General features: G+C 39.1%; 1 protein-coding gene across 2 annotated transcripts in view; it reads right to left on the bottom strand.

Annotated features, from left to right (window-relative positions):
- The window catches only part of prkg1a (protein kinase cGMP-dependent 1a), a 96,051-nt gene that overhangs the window by 61,880 nt on the left and 20,179 nt on the right, over window positions 1-13,992 (bottom strand). For both annotated transcript variants that reach the window (XM_084092607.1, XM_084092606.1), the window contains exon 3: window positions 8,657-8,770. In XM_084092607.1, coding sequence (XP_083948733.1) covers window positions 8,657-8,770 — 114 coding nt within the window. The remainder of the gene's footprint in view (window positions 1-8,656; window positions 8,771-13,992) is intronic.

Here is a 13,992-nt window from a genome sequence, read left to right as displayed (position 1 = left end):
AATACACAAAGGCCAAATTTCTTTAATCATCCATCACAATGAGTAAAACCAAAGAATATAGTTCTGATGTGCATCAAAAGATTGTTGAGCATCACAAAATAGAGAGTGGCTGTAAGAAAATAGCTAAAGAATTGAAAATCCCCATTTTGACCATCAGGGCAATAATTAAGAAGTTCCAATCAACTAAAGATGTTACGAATCTACCAGGAAGAGAACGTGTGTCTATATTGTCTTAATGCACGGTGAGGAGGAAAGTTTGAGTGGCCAAAGACTCTCCAAGGATCACAGATGGAGAATTGCAGAGATTACTTGAGTCTTGGGGGTCAGAAAGCCTAAAACAATTTATCAAACAACCCTTACACAACCACATGTTGTTTGGGAGGGTTTCAAGAAAAATCCTCCTCGCTTCTCCAAAAATAAACTCCAGCAAATTCAGTTGTTAGACATGACTGGAACTTCAAAAGAGACCGGATTCTATGGTCAGATGAAACAAAAAAAGGGCTTTTTGGCAGCAAACCCACCAGATGTGTTTGGTGCAAACAGGGATAAAAAGTACCCCATGCCTACAGTTAAATATACTGCTGGATCTTATATGTTGTGGGCCTATTTTTTTGCTGGAGGTCCTGGACATCTTGTTCAGATACATGGTATTATGGATTCTAGCAAATACCAACAGATAAAAAAATCTAAACCTGTCTGCCTCTGCTAGAAATCTTATAATGGGCCGTGGTTGGATCTTACATCAGGACAACGGTCCAAAACAAACATCAAAATCAACACAAAAATGGGTAACTGAGCACAAAATGAAGCTTCTGCCATGACCGTCCCAGTCCCCTAAATTGAACCCTATAGAAAATGAGTGGGGTGAACTGAACAGAAGAAGCACCAACATGAACTTCTGAATCCGAAGGATCTGGAGAGATTCTGTATGGAAGAATGGTCTCTGATCTCTTGTCAGTTATTCTTCAAACTCAATCTGTTATCTTGGCAAAAGGAGGTTGCAAAAAGTATTTAATAACAGGGAGCCAATAATTATGGCCAGCGTGTTTTGGAGAAAAGCATTTATTTTATAATGTGATTTACCCCCCACTTTCAATTCTTTTACTTCAATGAAAGGTTAGATTTTTGCGAATTTTTTGAATGAAAGATCAAAAGGATAAACAATGCAGATTTATTTTTTACAGCCATTTTTGATCATATTTACCAGGGGTGCCATTAATTCTGACCACCACTGTACCACCTTAAACGTCCTGTGAAATCTGTGCTTGCAAAGTCTGTGCTTGAAATCCATTCTGCACGATCCTCTTGTTCGTTAACATTGTCAGGGTCTGAATCAGGCTCGAAATGGTTTGAAATTGACGCCATCTTTAATATTTACATCTGAATAGAGCTCGCAATTATGAAGGTGCATGACATTTCCCGAACAAGCGCTAAAGCACTGCCAATCACAACACACTGGGCCAGCTAACCAATCACAGCACCTGCATGACATAATTTATGAGTGGCTGCCTAGTTGATTTCTTCAATGATGCATTGTACTATGGTAGTTAAGCAGCAAGTTAAGTCGTTGTAAACACACCTCACATATAGAACTGGTGATTTGTGTGCACTATGCATTAGGTGGTGAATCGAGATGGCACTACAGGGCTGTTGGCTTATTAGGTAAAAGTTTTATGAGCAAACAAAACAGTGTTTTTATCTCAGTTGGATGGCTGCACAGAAAATACCTCAGAAAGTAAATTTAATTTTTGTTCCTCACTGCTAAATTTGTGTGGGCCAAAGCAAGATGTGTCTGAAATGCAAACTTCTCGCTACTGGGTATGTTTTCCACAATCAAAACACATAACAGAGCAAAAATTCCTGCTGTTTTATCGAGTTTTCGTCAGACTGCTGGAGGGCCACAGTTTGACAACTAATGCCTACACATCAAGGTTTCGTGCAGAAACTCATCCCTCAAATTTGCATCAAGATTTTCAAGCTTCTTGAAAGGAAGTAAATAGACTTCAAATATATTCTAGCTAAATAGCAAATGGGGTTCTCAACTGCCTGCCTGCCTGTCGACTGACAAATGGAGTCTCACTTGTCACCAATCAGTTTTTAAAAAAACGGCCAATGGAATTGCAGAGTGGAATTTACATGCCAGGCCATTCCCCTACACATACGGGTATATTAGATGGCGGCGTGCATCCACTCATTAGGTTTTTCTTCAGAGCCGAGTGGTTGTCTGTGCTACAGAAATCACTCTTCAATTCACCTCTAAAAGAGCTGATAAAAAGAGCAATGCATTGAGGAGCTCCCTCTGGCTGGAACTGAATGGCGCATTCAGCAGTGTTTCGCCAGTCACTGTTTGCACAGTTAAGTGCAGCAATTCCCACCCAAGGCGCTTCGGCATAAAAGAGCAGATTTCCCTAAAAGAGCAAGCACTGGCAGTGAATGTCTTTTTAAAGATGCCTTTCCATCCATTTGTTTCTGGATGCGGTCATTTCTTGGCTTTATCTGACAGCCACAATCTCTGTCCCAATCAGGATGATTGGTTCCTTGGTGCACCGCACAGTTCACAGCCACATCCTGCCACAGTGCCTTTCTTCCCGGGGGGGGTGCATGAGGAGACCCAGAAGTCATGGACAGCACCTTTTTCTGCCCAAAGCCGCTTCACAGCTTCCTCCACTTTCACTACCCTCGGTTTTCAATGTTACACAGCGGTTTCCTGTCTGCCTGAGTGGATTGCGTTTGTAGCTCTGTATAACTTTGTTTTTAATCTCTATTTTCTATCTTTCCTTGCAGTTTATATTGTATAATATAACTTAATCATCACAATATATCTGATATTATGTAATATTGTCTGTCACATTAATCTGACATCACTAGCACAACGCGTTAGCATTTCTCTAACCTGTTAACCTGCCATCCCGTGCTTAACATCCAGAGTGTCTGACATCAAAGCAAATTTAAAAGTGCTGGTTAATGCTAAATCGATGGTGGGGCCACCATTCCACAGGTGGAGCATGCGATTGCGGTGCACTTGTGCCCGCAAAGTGCCAGCACCTAGAGGAACCGCGGCTCCCATCCAAAGCTGACGGCAGCCCTGGCTGCTAAGGCTTACAGTGACGCTGGACAGGCTGCCTCCGCCCTGCATGCAATGGCCATCTTGCAAGTACATCAGGCCAAAGCACTCAAAGAACTGCACGAGGGATTGATGCAGTAACTGCATACAGTGACTGACTTCGCCCTCTGGGTGACCAAGGTCACGGCGTGGGCCCTCGACCAGATGATGTCCAGGAACGCCATCTCTGGCTGAACCTTGCTGAGATTGCTGACAAATTGAGCTTTCTCAATGCCCACATCTCGCAACGTGTCCTCTTAGGCGACACTGTCGAGGATTTTGCCCAGCAGTTCTCTGCAGTCCAAAAGCAGACAGAGGCCATTAAGCACATCTTGCCCCAGCTTGATACCACTGCTACCAGGACTGGACCCCAGTCTGCTCATCGCATAGGGCGTCCCCCTGCAGCTTCTACACCTGCCCTGGCACGGTCAGAGATAACATCCCCACTGCAATGTCAAGACCTCAGAAGGGAAGGTGACACAGCCCGTCCCTCAGTCCGCCGCTAACCTCTCCAAACATTCATCAAACGGCCCTGAGGTGGGCGACCCAGAGATGGAGGGAGCTGCTCTGAACCAGGAGATGGTGATCGCACCACTCCTTCCCCTGGAGGAGGGCAGAGAATCTTTTGTTTTCATTGAAAAAAGTATTTTTTTGGTACCCAAGCTTTCAATAAAAGAGCAGTTTCCTCAGTCTCTGGCACTTCCGCTCATAGAAAAGCAATGTCTGACCAAGGGCTAAAGTTCGGCGACAGTTCGGTGTGATGGTCACACAAAGTGTGCCACAGCGCCATGCCCATCTCATGACTCGGCTTTATAGCCAGTGCTGAAGCAGTCTCATCAATCTGAGCGGCGTAACCGTGAATGTGGATGCCATATGCCCCAGGAACCTCTAAAATTGTTTCAGTGGAACCGCTGTCTTCCCCCTGAATGTATTCATGTAGTTCAGAACTGACTGTGCATGCTCATTCGTGAGATGTGCCATCAAATTGACCGAATCCAACTCTGCCCTGTCTCTGTGCCTGTACTAGTTCCATCCCTCTCTAGAGGCTATCGCAAAGATTATTACATATGTAGCACTGCACCACGGGTCAGTCCATATGTGTATTCCACATGTTCCTGGCCTCCATAGTGTACCTCTCCACTTGGATTAGGTATGCTTCCCAAGCATTAACACAGTGATTTTGGGCATAAATGGGGCGCTGGGTAGGTTATGACTTAGCAATAGCAGTTGCCAAAAGAGCATGTTACAGCTTGCCAGCATCTGCATTGTCGACACTCATAACACAGTCCAGTGGCTGTGGCACTTGATCCCTGATGCACCTTGATCCCTGATGGAGGGAACAGAGATGTTATGTCCCTCCTGCCACAACCCTCAACTACTCCACTGAATGGCCGGGACACTGTCTCGGCTCCTCAGCATAAACCTAATGAGTGGATGCATGCCATCATCTTATATACCCATATGTACAGGGAAGTGGCTTGGCATGCAAATTTCATTCGCCATTTCTATTAGCCGTTTTTATAAAACTCAGTGATAGGGGGATTGAAACCCCTTTTGTCAATTGAAATAACATCTGTTCCTTCCATCAGGGAACGAGGGTTACCACAGTAACCAAGATGTTTTAACATATTTTAAAAGTACTTTCAGTACTCTTGTCTTCAGTGCTTTCAATGATCCTTCAGGAACCATTATACTCACGGCGAAGTTCTTTTTGGTTCTTTGCTTAGAAGTAAAAAGAAGTTGGAAATACCTTTGCAGTGATATACTGTTAACGAATATCCCGTCACAGTCCACGGTGCTGAGAGCAACGTTTAGATGAATATGTAAATATGTGCTGTGCGCATTCTTCTCAAAAAACAAAATAAACACACAACAAAAATGACAGTGGTGAGAAAACAACAGTTAAGAAAGAATCTGATCATAGCAATGTGGATATGTTTGCACAAGCTCTGCAATTCACCTGCATCATGTCAACAGATGTATTCAAATTACATTTATGATGATATTATAAAGTAGCCTATATTTGAGACTATAGACCATATAGATCTTGCTTGTGAGGCTAGTTTTAATTGACATTACAGTATATAATGGCTCTTTTTGCCATTATGTTAAACATTGTATAAGTATTTGTTTCATGTGTCATAGAACGGAAGAGAGGCTTTATACAGGCTTTAGACACCCTAGGAAGTCAGGGAAGGTGTTTTGTTACAAGTTGTTCACACAGGCAATAAATGTGATTAATACATGAAAATTATTACATATAGCCCCTTTAATCTTGTATTCTATAAACCAACAAACAGGGATGTCATATTAAACACTAACTTTAATAATGTTGTTGGCTTTCCTACAGGCTTGCTTGGCTATGCCAGTGCTTTTCACATAATATCTGTAGAGCATCCACTATGGTTCAATAATTACATCAGAGTATTGTGATAAAGAGCCTTCATCTTATGTGTCCTGTGAAGCACTGGGCCTGCTCTCTCTTGCTCTGCTCTGTTGTTTATAGCTGTGAAAGGACAGGGCAGCTGTAGGATGGGTAAGATCACACCAGGTCAAAACCACTTTAAGCGCTGACATATCTATGCTGTTTCCCCTGTGCATTCTAATGCTCTAAGCCATGACTTCTCCTGAGGACTCATTTACATGCAGACACCACTGGAAACCAGCCACAACAAAAGGTGTGTGTTTGAAAGAAAGAGACAGGGAGAGAGAGATGAATAACTATACACGCAGCTATGCAAACACTAAGATGGCAACTACTTCTGAGGAAAAGTGGTGTCTTCCAGCATATGATTTGTAGTAGCAAAAGGTTTTAAAACTGTCAGATTGCTAAGAAAACAAATAGTGCAGCTCTCCTCAAAAGCCACAGAATTTGAGGTATCATTCATGTCTGTAGAACAAACAATGTGGGGAAAGTTACATTCTGACATTTAATCAAACTCTAAGGATGCAATTGTACATGTACAGTCTGAGGGTTTAAAAACAGAAATGAAAAGCCTGTTTTTGTTAAAGCTTAAACAAAATTTAAGCTCTAGCATGCAATTATGTTGATTATCACAGAAAATAACAATGGCTTGTCCATCAGATTTTTATGCATGTATGGTATGAGGGTTTAAAAACAGTAATGAAAAGCTTTTTGTTTCATTGCATTACAGTAATGACATTTTTTTGTTAAAGTTAATATATTTGAGATGCAACATTGTCTAAATTATCCTTTTGTGGTGGAAAAACTAATCTATGTGAATGACCTTTTGGTTATGGTTACAACTCCATGTAAAAAGTGCTTTAAATCACGTCCCTTTTTGGTATGCTTGTTCGCATTGCGTAAAAATTACCTGGTTTACATGTTCAAGGTGCACAAGGATGCAAAAAATGCACAATCATTTCAAAACATAATTGCATATTTTAAATATTTCTCTGCAGTGCTGTACAATTTCCCAATAGGCTAATTGCATTACAGGAATTGACGGACAATTAGGTAATCAACAACATGCAACAGACGCTTAAAATGTGGAAAATTTAAATTTACATGAACTGAAGTAAAAATAACTGTTGCATTTGACATGCATGGAGAGATCAGACACATGCATGTCCCTTAATCCCAGTTCAGATCACTTCCTGTCCCAGACGCTATCCAGAGAACCAGAGACAGAGAGCAGAGGAGTGCAGGAACACCATAAACAGCCGGGGGAGGAGAGATAGAGTGGAGGGAAAGCGAATGGAGAAACAGAGCCAAGCAGAGGCAATAAGAAAATATGCATAAAGGAGAACAATAGTTCAGAGGGAAAATAAAATGATGAGAAGAATGGAATTATAAATGAGAAAAAGGCTTGCAAAAAAAAATCACAGCACATAAGGCTGTGCATATGAGATGATCTGGTTAAAGGGAGAAAAAAAACAATTATGGGACAAATGTGGACATTAATTACGGCTGTGTAAACTGGCTGCTAATTACAGAATAAAATCTAGATTTTAAATTAACTCAGGGCTTTTTATAAATATGGAAAAGCCTAATGAAAATGTAAGTGGTGAGTTGAAGAGAGACAAGTTATGTGTGCCAAAGTTTACTTAAAACTTAAAAAAAAGACCTTCCCTGACATCCTAGGTTATCTATGAAAGCCTGTATACTGATTTTTATGTGAAGGATCGGGGACGTTTTTGCTGGGAAAATCAAAAGTGTGAGGTGTTTAAGCGCTCCTGAGAGTCACTCTACTACTGTTCTATGACATGTGAAATGAATACTTATACAATATTCAACATAATGCTGAAAGAGCCATTCTATACTTTAATGTTAATGTGTCATGCAAAGAAAAGGGATTAATTCAAACTATAGTCTCACATAGCCAAATCTACATAGTCTCTATAGTCTCAAATATACTTTATAACAGTGCTTAATTTGAGCCGGATCCTGTTCCGGGAAATTTCTGATTTTGGATTTTTGCATTCCGGCATTTGTTTTTAAACAATCAGGCATAAATAAGTGCATTACATGGTGACAGTGCGTGCTTGTGAGAAATATATTTGGAGGTTATGTTTTACTATTGGCCCTCAGCATATAGCCTATATTTCTGATCAGCTTTTTTTAGGTTCATGATCACTCTCATTGGTTGGTGTTTACTGCTTATTGTTTTACACGCAGTAAAATGTAACGTTTGGAGAGCATATTTTCATTTTCCATATCCACGAGAAAAGCTGATGGTGTATCTGATCAAAAGATATCCCAAATATGGAACTGCTAATACTAATTAGGACAGAGGGAGACACGAGCAATGGGAGTTAGATCAGTCAGAATCAGAAATCCATGTAATGGAAAAGACAATGACGTCCTCGTTGAGAGAACATCAGTGATCAACTGAATGATTTTTGGCTCTCAACAATGCCATTTTTGTTGTGTTTATTTTGTGAGAGGAAAGCATGCTGTGCATATTTACATATTCATCTAAACGTCACTTTCAACAGCATGGACGGCGTCAGGATGTTTGTTAACAGTATATCGCTGCAAAGGTATTTTCAACTTCTTTTTACTTCTAAGCAAAGAAGGAAAAATAACTTTGCCGTGAGTATTTCGGAGCATCGAATCGCATGTAGTCTCTTGTTTGCTACAATTGCACGAGTGCGAGTGCAAGCAATAAGTTGCTGACTGCAGTTCACTACATGGCCACTGGTGTCACTAATAACAACAGTTTCTAAATTCTACATAAAGCCCCTTTAATACAGGGTTAGGGGTATGTTCAAATCACAAAATAAACAATAACATCCTAGTATATCTGAGCACAATTCATTTGTTGTCTCCTAATATTAATTCATCCCTCACATCTATCTCAATCTGGTCTCCTGTCTATTGATGAAATAACATATGATCAGTGATTAGTTGTCTTCAGTCATACTGAGAATTATAATCTCACGCTGGCAGACTGGGAAATGTGGCCTAGAATAAAATCAAGCTGTGTTCATGTATGTATGTAGTGGGGGAAAAAATCCAAAATGTCCTTTGCTTAATCAGAATCAAAATCAGGATAATTTTATTTATTACTGTGGTCTGTGTGAACTCACTTTTCACAGTGGCCGTCCTGGTGCAGTTATAAAGGATGGCGAGCTCTCCAAACACCTTTCCTGGCCCCATAGTGCACAGCTTCAAACCTTCTTTTGTCACTTCAACCTTTCCCTCTGAAATAAAACATACACAAGCTGTAAATAATACAAGAAACACTTTCAAGACATATTTAATTGTGAGTTCAGTCTTAAAACCAGAACATAACAGTTTGTGAACAGAGCAGAGATTAGAGACCCCTGGGAAAAACATGACCCCATCATTTCAATCCCAAAAATCCCAAATAAATAAATAAGGAAAAGAACAGACAGAAACGATTGGCTGGATATGAAATATGCTGTGCCGACTGGTGTGGTACCATGATACATGAAAGAGCACACATCACAGCCTTCAACACACCTTTATTGTGATTGCACAGTAAAATACACCTGTTGTGCTCTCTCTCTCTCTCTCTCTCTCTCTGTAGATGGGCTGATATGATACATTATGAGCAGAATAACAGGAAGTCAAGCACCTTTTCTCACTTTTCAACAGCTGATAGTCACTTTTCACAGTTGATTAAACAGGTGAAAGACCCTGAAAAGACGGTGAGTGCGTTAGATGCACGTTCTAAAACCACTTAAAAGCGCCAACAACATGTGTGGTCATGTATTCGCATTAAACCATTTTTATTCTTTTTCCCACTGACATTTTGAAATACTTTGAGGTTTATAATGCTTTATTTAACATCTCAACTCACATAATAAATAGAATTCTCTAAGTGAAACACTGTACATGGATGCTTACGTTTTGACATCACCGCCAATAACCTTTTTTTGTAAATACAGTCTTGTAAATGCGGTTTACTTACATTGCCAGGTGATCTCTCTGCATGTAAACCGGTAAATTGGGTTTTTTCAATAAACGGATTTTTTGGTAGTTATCAGCATATTGGTGTGCATATAAACATGCTCAGTGAGATATGATAATTTTAGAGAGTAAGAGAAAAGAGAGAGAGCTGATGACTGATGGACTATTTAACTTCTTGATATTCAGCTCTGGCTGAACGGAACTATAGGGAAGAATGACTTTCACCTGGCCTTAACCTAAAAATGTTATCTGCATTCAGTTCAATATTAACTTTTTGCCACAATCTCCAATGAAGAATCAATTGAGAAAATCACAGGCAATAAAAAATGGATTTAACATCTGTGGACAATGGACTTATTTAGATGTTTTAGTCATTTTGTATACTTGCGTCAAACAGCACAGATCATTGTGTGACTCGATGAGATGAGCCAGTCTCTGTCTGTCTGTGATATTTCTGTTTCAGTGGCTTAATGCGAAAAATATTCCACATATGCGTCACCACATGGAGTTCTTGAGAAAATAGAAATTCTAGATGAACTTCTGATAATAATAATTTATTAATTTCCATTGAGGTAAAAGATGCAACAGATCTGAATAATGCGCATCACTTACATCAAAGAGTTCATCAGGCAAGTCATTCTGTTTTATTTACAAATTGCCAAATTTGACTAATTTATGCATTCTGCGCTTGGCCGAGTTTAAATTTTGTCCTCTGATTATGACTTCTCAGATGATTAATCAAATGAGAACAAATACCACCTTGTCACCAAAATGTTTCCACATTTTTTTCAGCCCTGAGCAAATTGACATCTTTTTGAGCACAACTAAGAACTATAAACAACACAATGCAATACATAGAAGGGGTTTCGGGGGCATGCACCTCCAGAAGAATTTTTTTTTAAATAACCAAACCATGACTTCTGGCAAGTTTTGTGGATAGAAATGGACATTTTGAGACATACAAATATGACATACCATCAACAGATTGAAGGCATGATTATTGCAGCACGTACCTTGAACTGGTCACAAACAGAAACCTTCATTTTATAATTTTAGTCAGGATTGTTCATGTTTTTCTTTTGTGTTAATTTTCAGCTATTAGGTAGAAATTGATAGGGGAAAAATAAAACGGCACAACCCAGAAAAAGATTATTTACAATTTACTGAAAATTTTATCTTAATGGCAAAGGCCACACACAATCTGTGAACACTTAATTTTTCTGGGCTTTTCATAGAAGATCTCTTAAGGATACTCTACTCTTTCTACTTAGTGATAAGAGAATGTAGCCTACAGTATGTTTAATGCCTTAAACGTAGAAAAGGTCTGTTTGTGATTAGCCTATAACTACCTAATAGTGTTGTCACGGTACCAAAATTTCAGTATTCAGTACCAATACCAGTGAAATTCCACGGTTCTCAGTACCAATTTCGCAGTTCGTACCGCTTTCTCCTTTCCACAAGCGCTTGCTCTCCCGTGGCGTCTGTCATTGCTATGCAACCATGAACAGAGGCACGCCTGGAAAAACGTCGCTTCTATTATGAGAGCACTTGCCGCGCGTCTACATTTGAAATAACGAATTTGCACGCGCAAAAAACGCGCTATGTGAACGGCCACTTATGGCAACGTGACATTAGCCTAATCGAAAATATTTCCATATGTGGCTCTTTCCTCCTCTCTTGTCAACAAGTGGATTCAGAGCTACCGCATTAGTAGTGCATGAATGAAGTGAATGTCGTGACATTACTGATCATGTGATGACTTTGTGGCGCTGCGCCGCTACTGAATACATTGTAGGGGAAACACTGTATGGTGTAGGAGTGGCAGAGGTTAATTGTCACAACGAGCGAGAAAGGTTGACATGCATGGAGCACGAACCTCCGGGGAATCGCCCGTTAAAAAAAAAAAGTCAAACAGAGGAGAGTCAAAAAGAGAATGTGACAGAGCTTGTAATAAAACAAGAATCAACAGTGGCTTCCCTTTTCGGAGATGGCGAGGACTGAAGATTATAAAAAAAATTAAAAGCGACACGGAGATGGTGTTTTTATTACTAAACAGACGAGTAAGGTATTTTATTGAACAGATCAATTGTCATATATAGTTTTCTAACAGAGTTCATCATTGTAAAGCATTAGCCTATCTCTGGAATTTATTTTCAAGGAAGTACCATGTCTATTAAAGGGTAAAGCTACAGTAATGTATTCAGCTAGTCAGCTTGCGATCCTTTCCATTTAAACTGGTTATATCTATTAAGCTAGTGAATATTTTATGAGCAGTAGGATAACCGTATTCATCCACATAGTCAAGCAGAGCCGAAGCACAACCAAAACCCAGTTTTCAACATTGATAAAGTTACATTTAAAATTATATTAAAATAGAAAACAGTTATTTAAAATTGTAATAATTTTTCACAGTATTGCTGTTTTTACTGTATTTTTGATCAAGTAAATACAGCCTTGGTGAGCATAAGAGACTTCTTACAAAAAAAAAAAAAAACGTACCGACACCAAACCTTTGAAAGGTAGTGTAAGCTAAAATAATCACTACACCATATGCTTTAAGATCACATTAAAATGAGAGGTTAGAACATGCAAATAACTTCTCAGGTAAAGTCAGAGTGTGAGATAAAATTCAAAACAGGCTAAGAATTGATAAAAAGTGACCGACAACAAGCCATAAAAGTCCAACATAAAATTATACTGTGACTATCTGAGCCATTAAGGAATTAAATATTAAATATGAACAAAGTTTATCAGCATCACAGGAAAGTTTATCAGCACTGCAAGACAGTCAAATAGGACATTCATAAAATCATCAAAGTTATTAAGCTTAAATATCTACAGCATCCCTTACAAAAAAGAAGGTTATTCAAGTGTGCTATTAACTATAGGCTACTTCTTTTAAACAAAACAAAAAAGTATAGGCTACTTTCATATTTTTGTCTATTTTTTATGTACTTCTCAGAAATATACTTAAAATTGCACTTCAGTATATTTGACTTATACTGACAGAAAAGTCTAAATATTTTTGGTCTATACTTGTACTCAATATTTTGATCGAGACTTGACTTAAAAGTATAATTAGGTATTCTAAGTATACTTGGCTTGTAGTTGTGTTTCTTCTCTTGATTGTGTAGCCCATTAAATACACGGACAAAGTTGTAAAGTTTAGCCCAGGGTTTAATCACACTGAAAAGTTGCAGTCATTTTAAGTGTCTCAAATGTTTTTTCCCAAAGCTAATTCACACACCACCACAACAGGAAGTAATAATGTCCAATAGCATGACCTCCAGTTCCTCCTCTGACAGACAGGAAGCTATGACCCTCGGGGTCAAGGACATTGTTGTGAACAACTGATTACATTTCCCAACACACACTAATGTGCTTCTTTGGCAAAGAAAGGAAAATCTCTTGTGATGCCACACAGCAACATGTTAAGGGCTGGCATTGTAAGATGACAGGTAAGCCTCCTTCTGGCTTGCTCAAATTAATGTTTACTCTTTCATGGTTATTAAGCACTATTGTTCAGAGCAGCTCAACTACTATTTATGCCCAACAGCCAAACATCTATTACCTATGATTCACAGAGATAAGAGGAAGAGGAAGAGAGAGAGAGAGAGAGAGAGACAGAGATGTTCCCCTGACATGAGCTCTACTAAACAAACATTAATAACACAGAGACAGATGCTAAGTGATCAAACAGACAGGAATGAAATAATGCATGAAATGAAATAAAGAGAGCGGACTGTAGATAAGGCCGCTGAAGACAGATATTAAATGATGGGAGATTGTCTTGTGTCTCTGCAGGCTGAAATGAACTCTCCATGCTGTACATCTGAGTAAAACAAAAACATTAAGCAGGAAATTCAGAGCGGGACTTAATTTTATCCATTGGGATTTGATTGGACTGGGAAAAGTGACACATATTTTTGTATTTTATATTGGTATATATGTTTCCCTGCTCATGTGGCTCTGGTTACATCAGCAGAAAAGTAAAAGCCATTTCAGAGCAGTAATAGACACAGACCAATATATTGGATAGGCTGATATACATGTATATATAAGCATTGTTTACATTTGTTCAAGTTCATGTTCTCACAACATTGCATTGTTAGCATTCATAAAAATGTTACCGGCAACTAGCGATTGGCACTGTTTCATATACTCGCTAACAACGTTTTTTAACTCGCATTTGGCACTTGGCTAGTGTTAATTTTAGGCCCTGGGTTCAGTTGCATAAACATATCCATAATATTCAGACTGTGTCTTAAAGGCAGGGTAGGTAGGATTTTTCTAAAAAAACAAAACATTCTAAATTTGTTTAAACTGTCTTTATATACCAATACATAATTAAAATGTAAGTACTCTGAAAAAGAGAGTATAAAAATCGAGTGTCTGTAGACCTCTCACGACTGTTGTAAACACAGCTAATTATTTCCATTCACTCCACCCCCTCCATTCTGAGCTCCTTCCAAAGCCACGCCCCCAAAAC

The sequence above is a fragment of the Abramis brama genome (genome assembly GCF_963993115.1).
Source record: "Abramis brama genome assembly, chromosome: 19".
Taxonomy (NCBI): Eukaryota; Metazoa; Chordata; class Actinopteri; order Cypriniformes; family Leuciscidae; genus Abramis; species Abramis brama.
The sequence above is the reverse complement of the archived record's forward strand: the minus strand, read 5'-3'. Positions and strand labels throughout refer to the sequence as shown.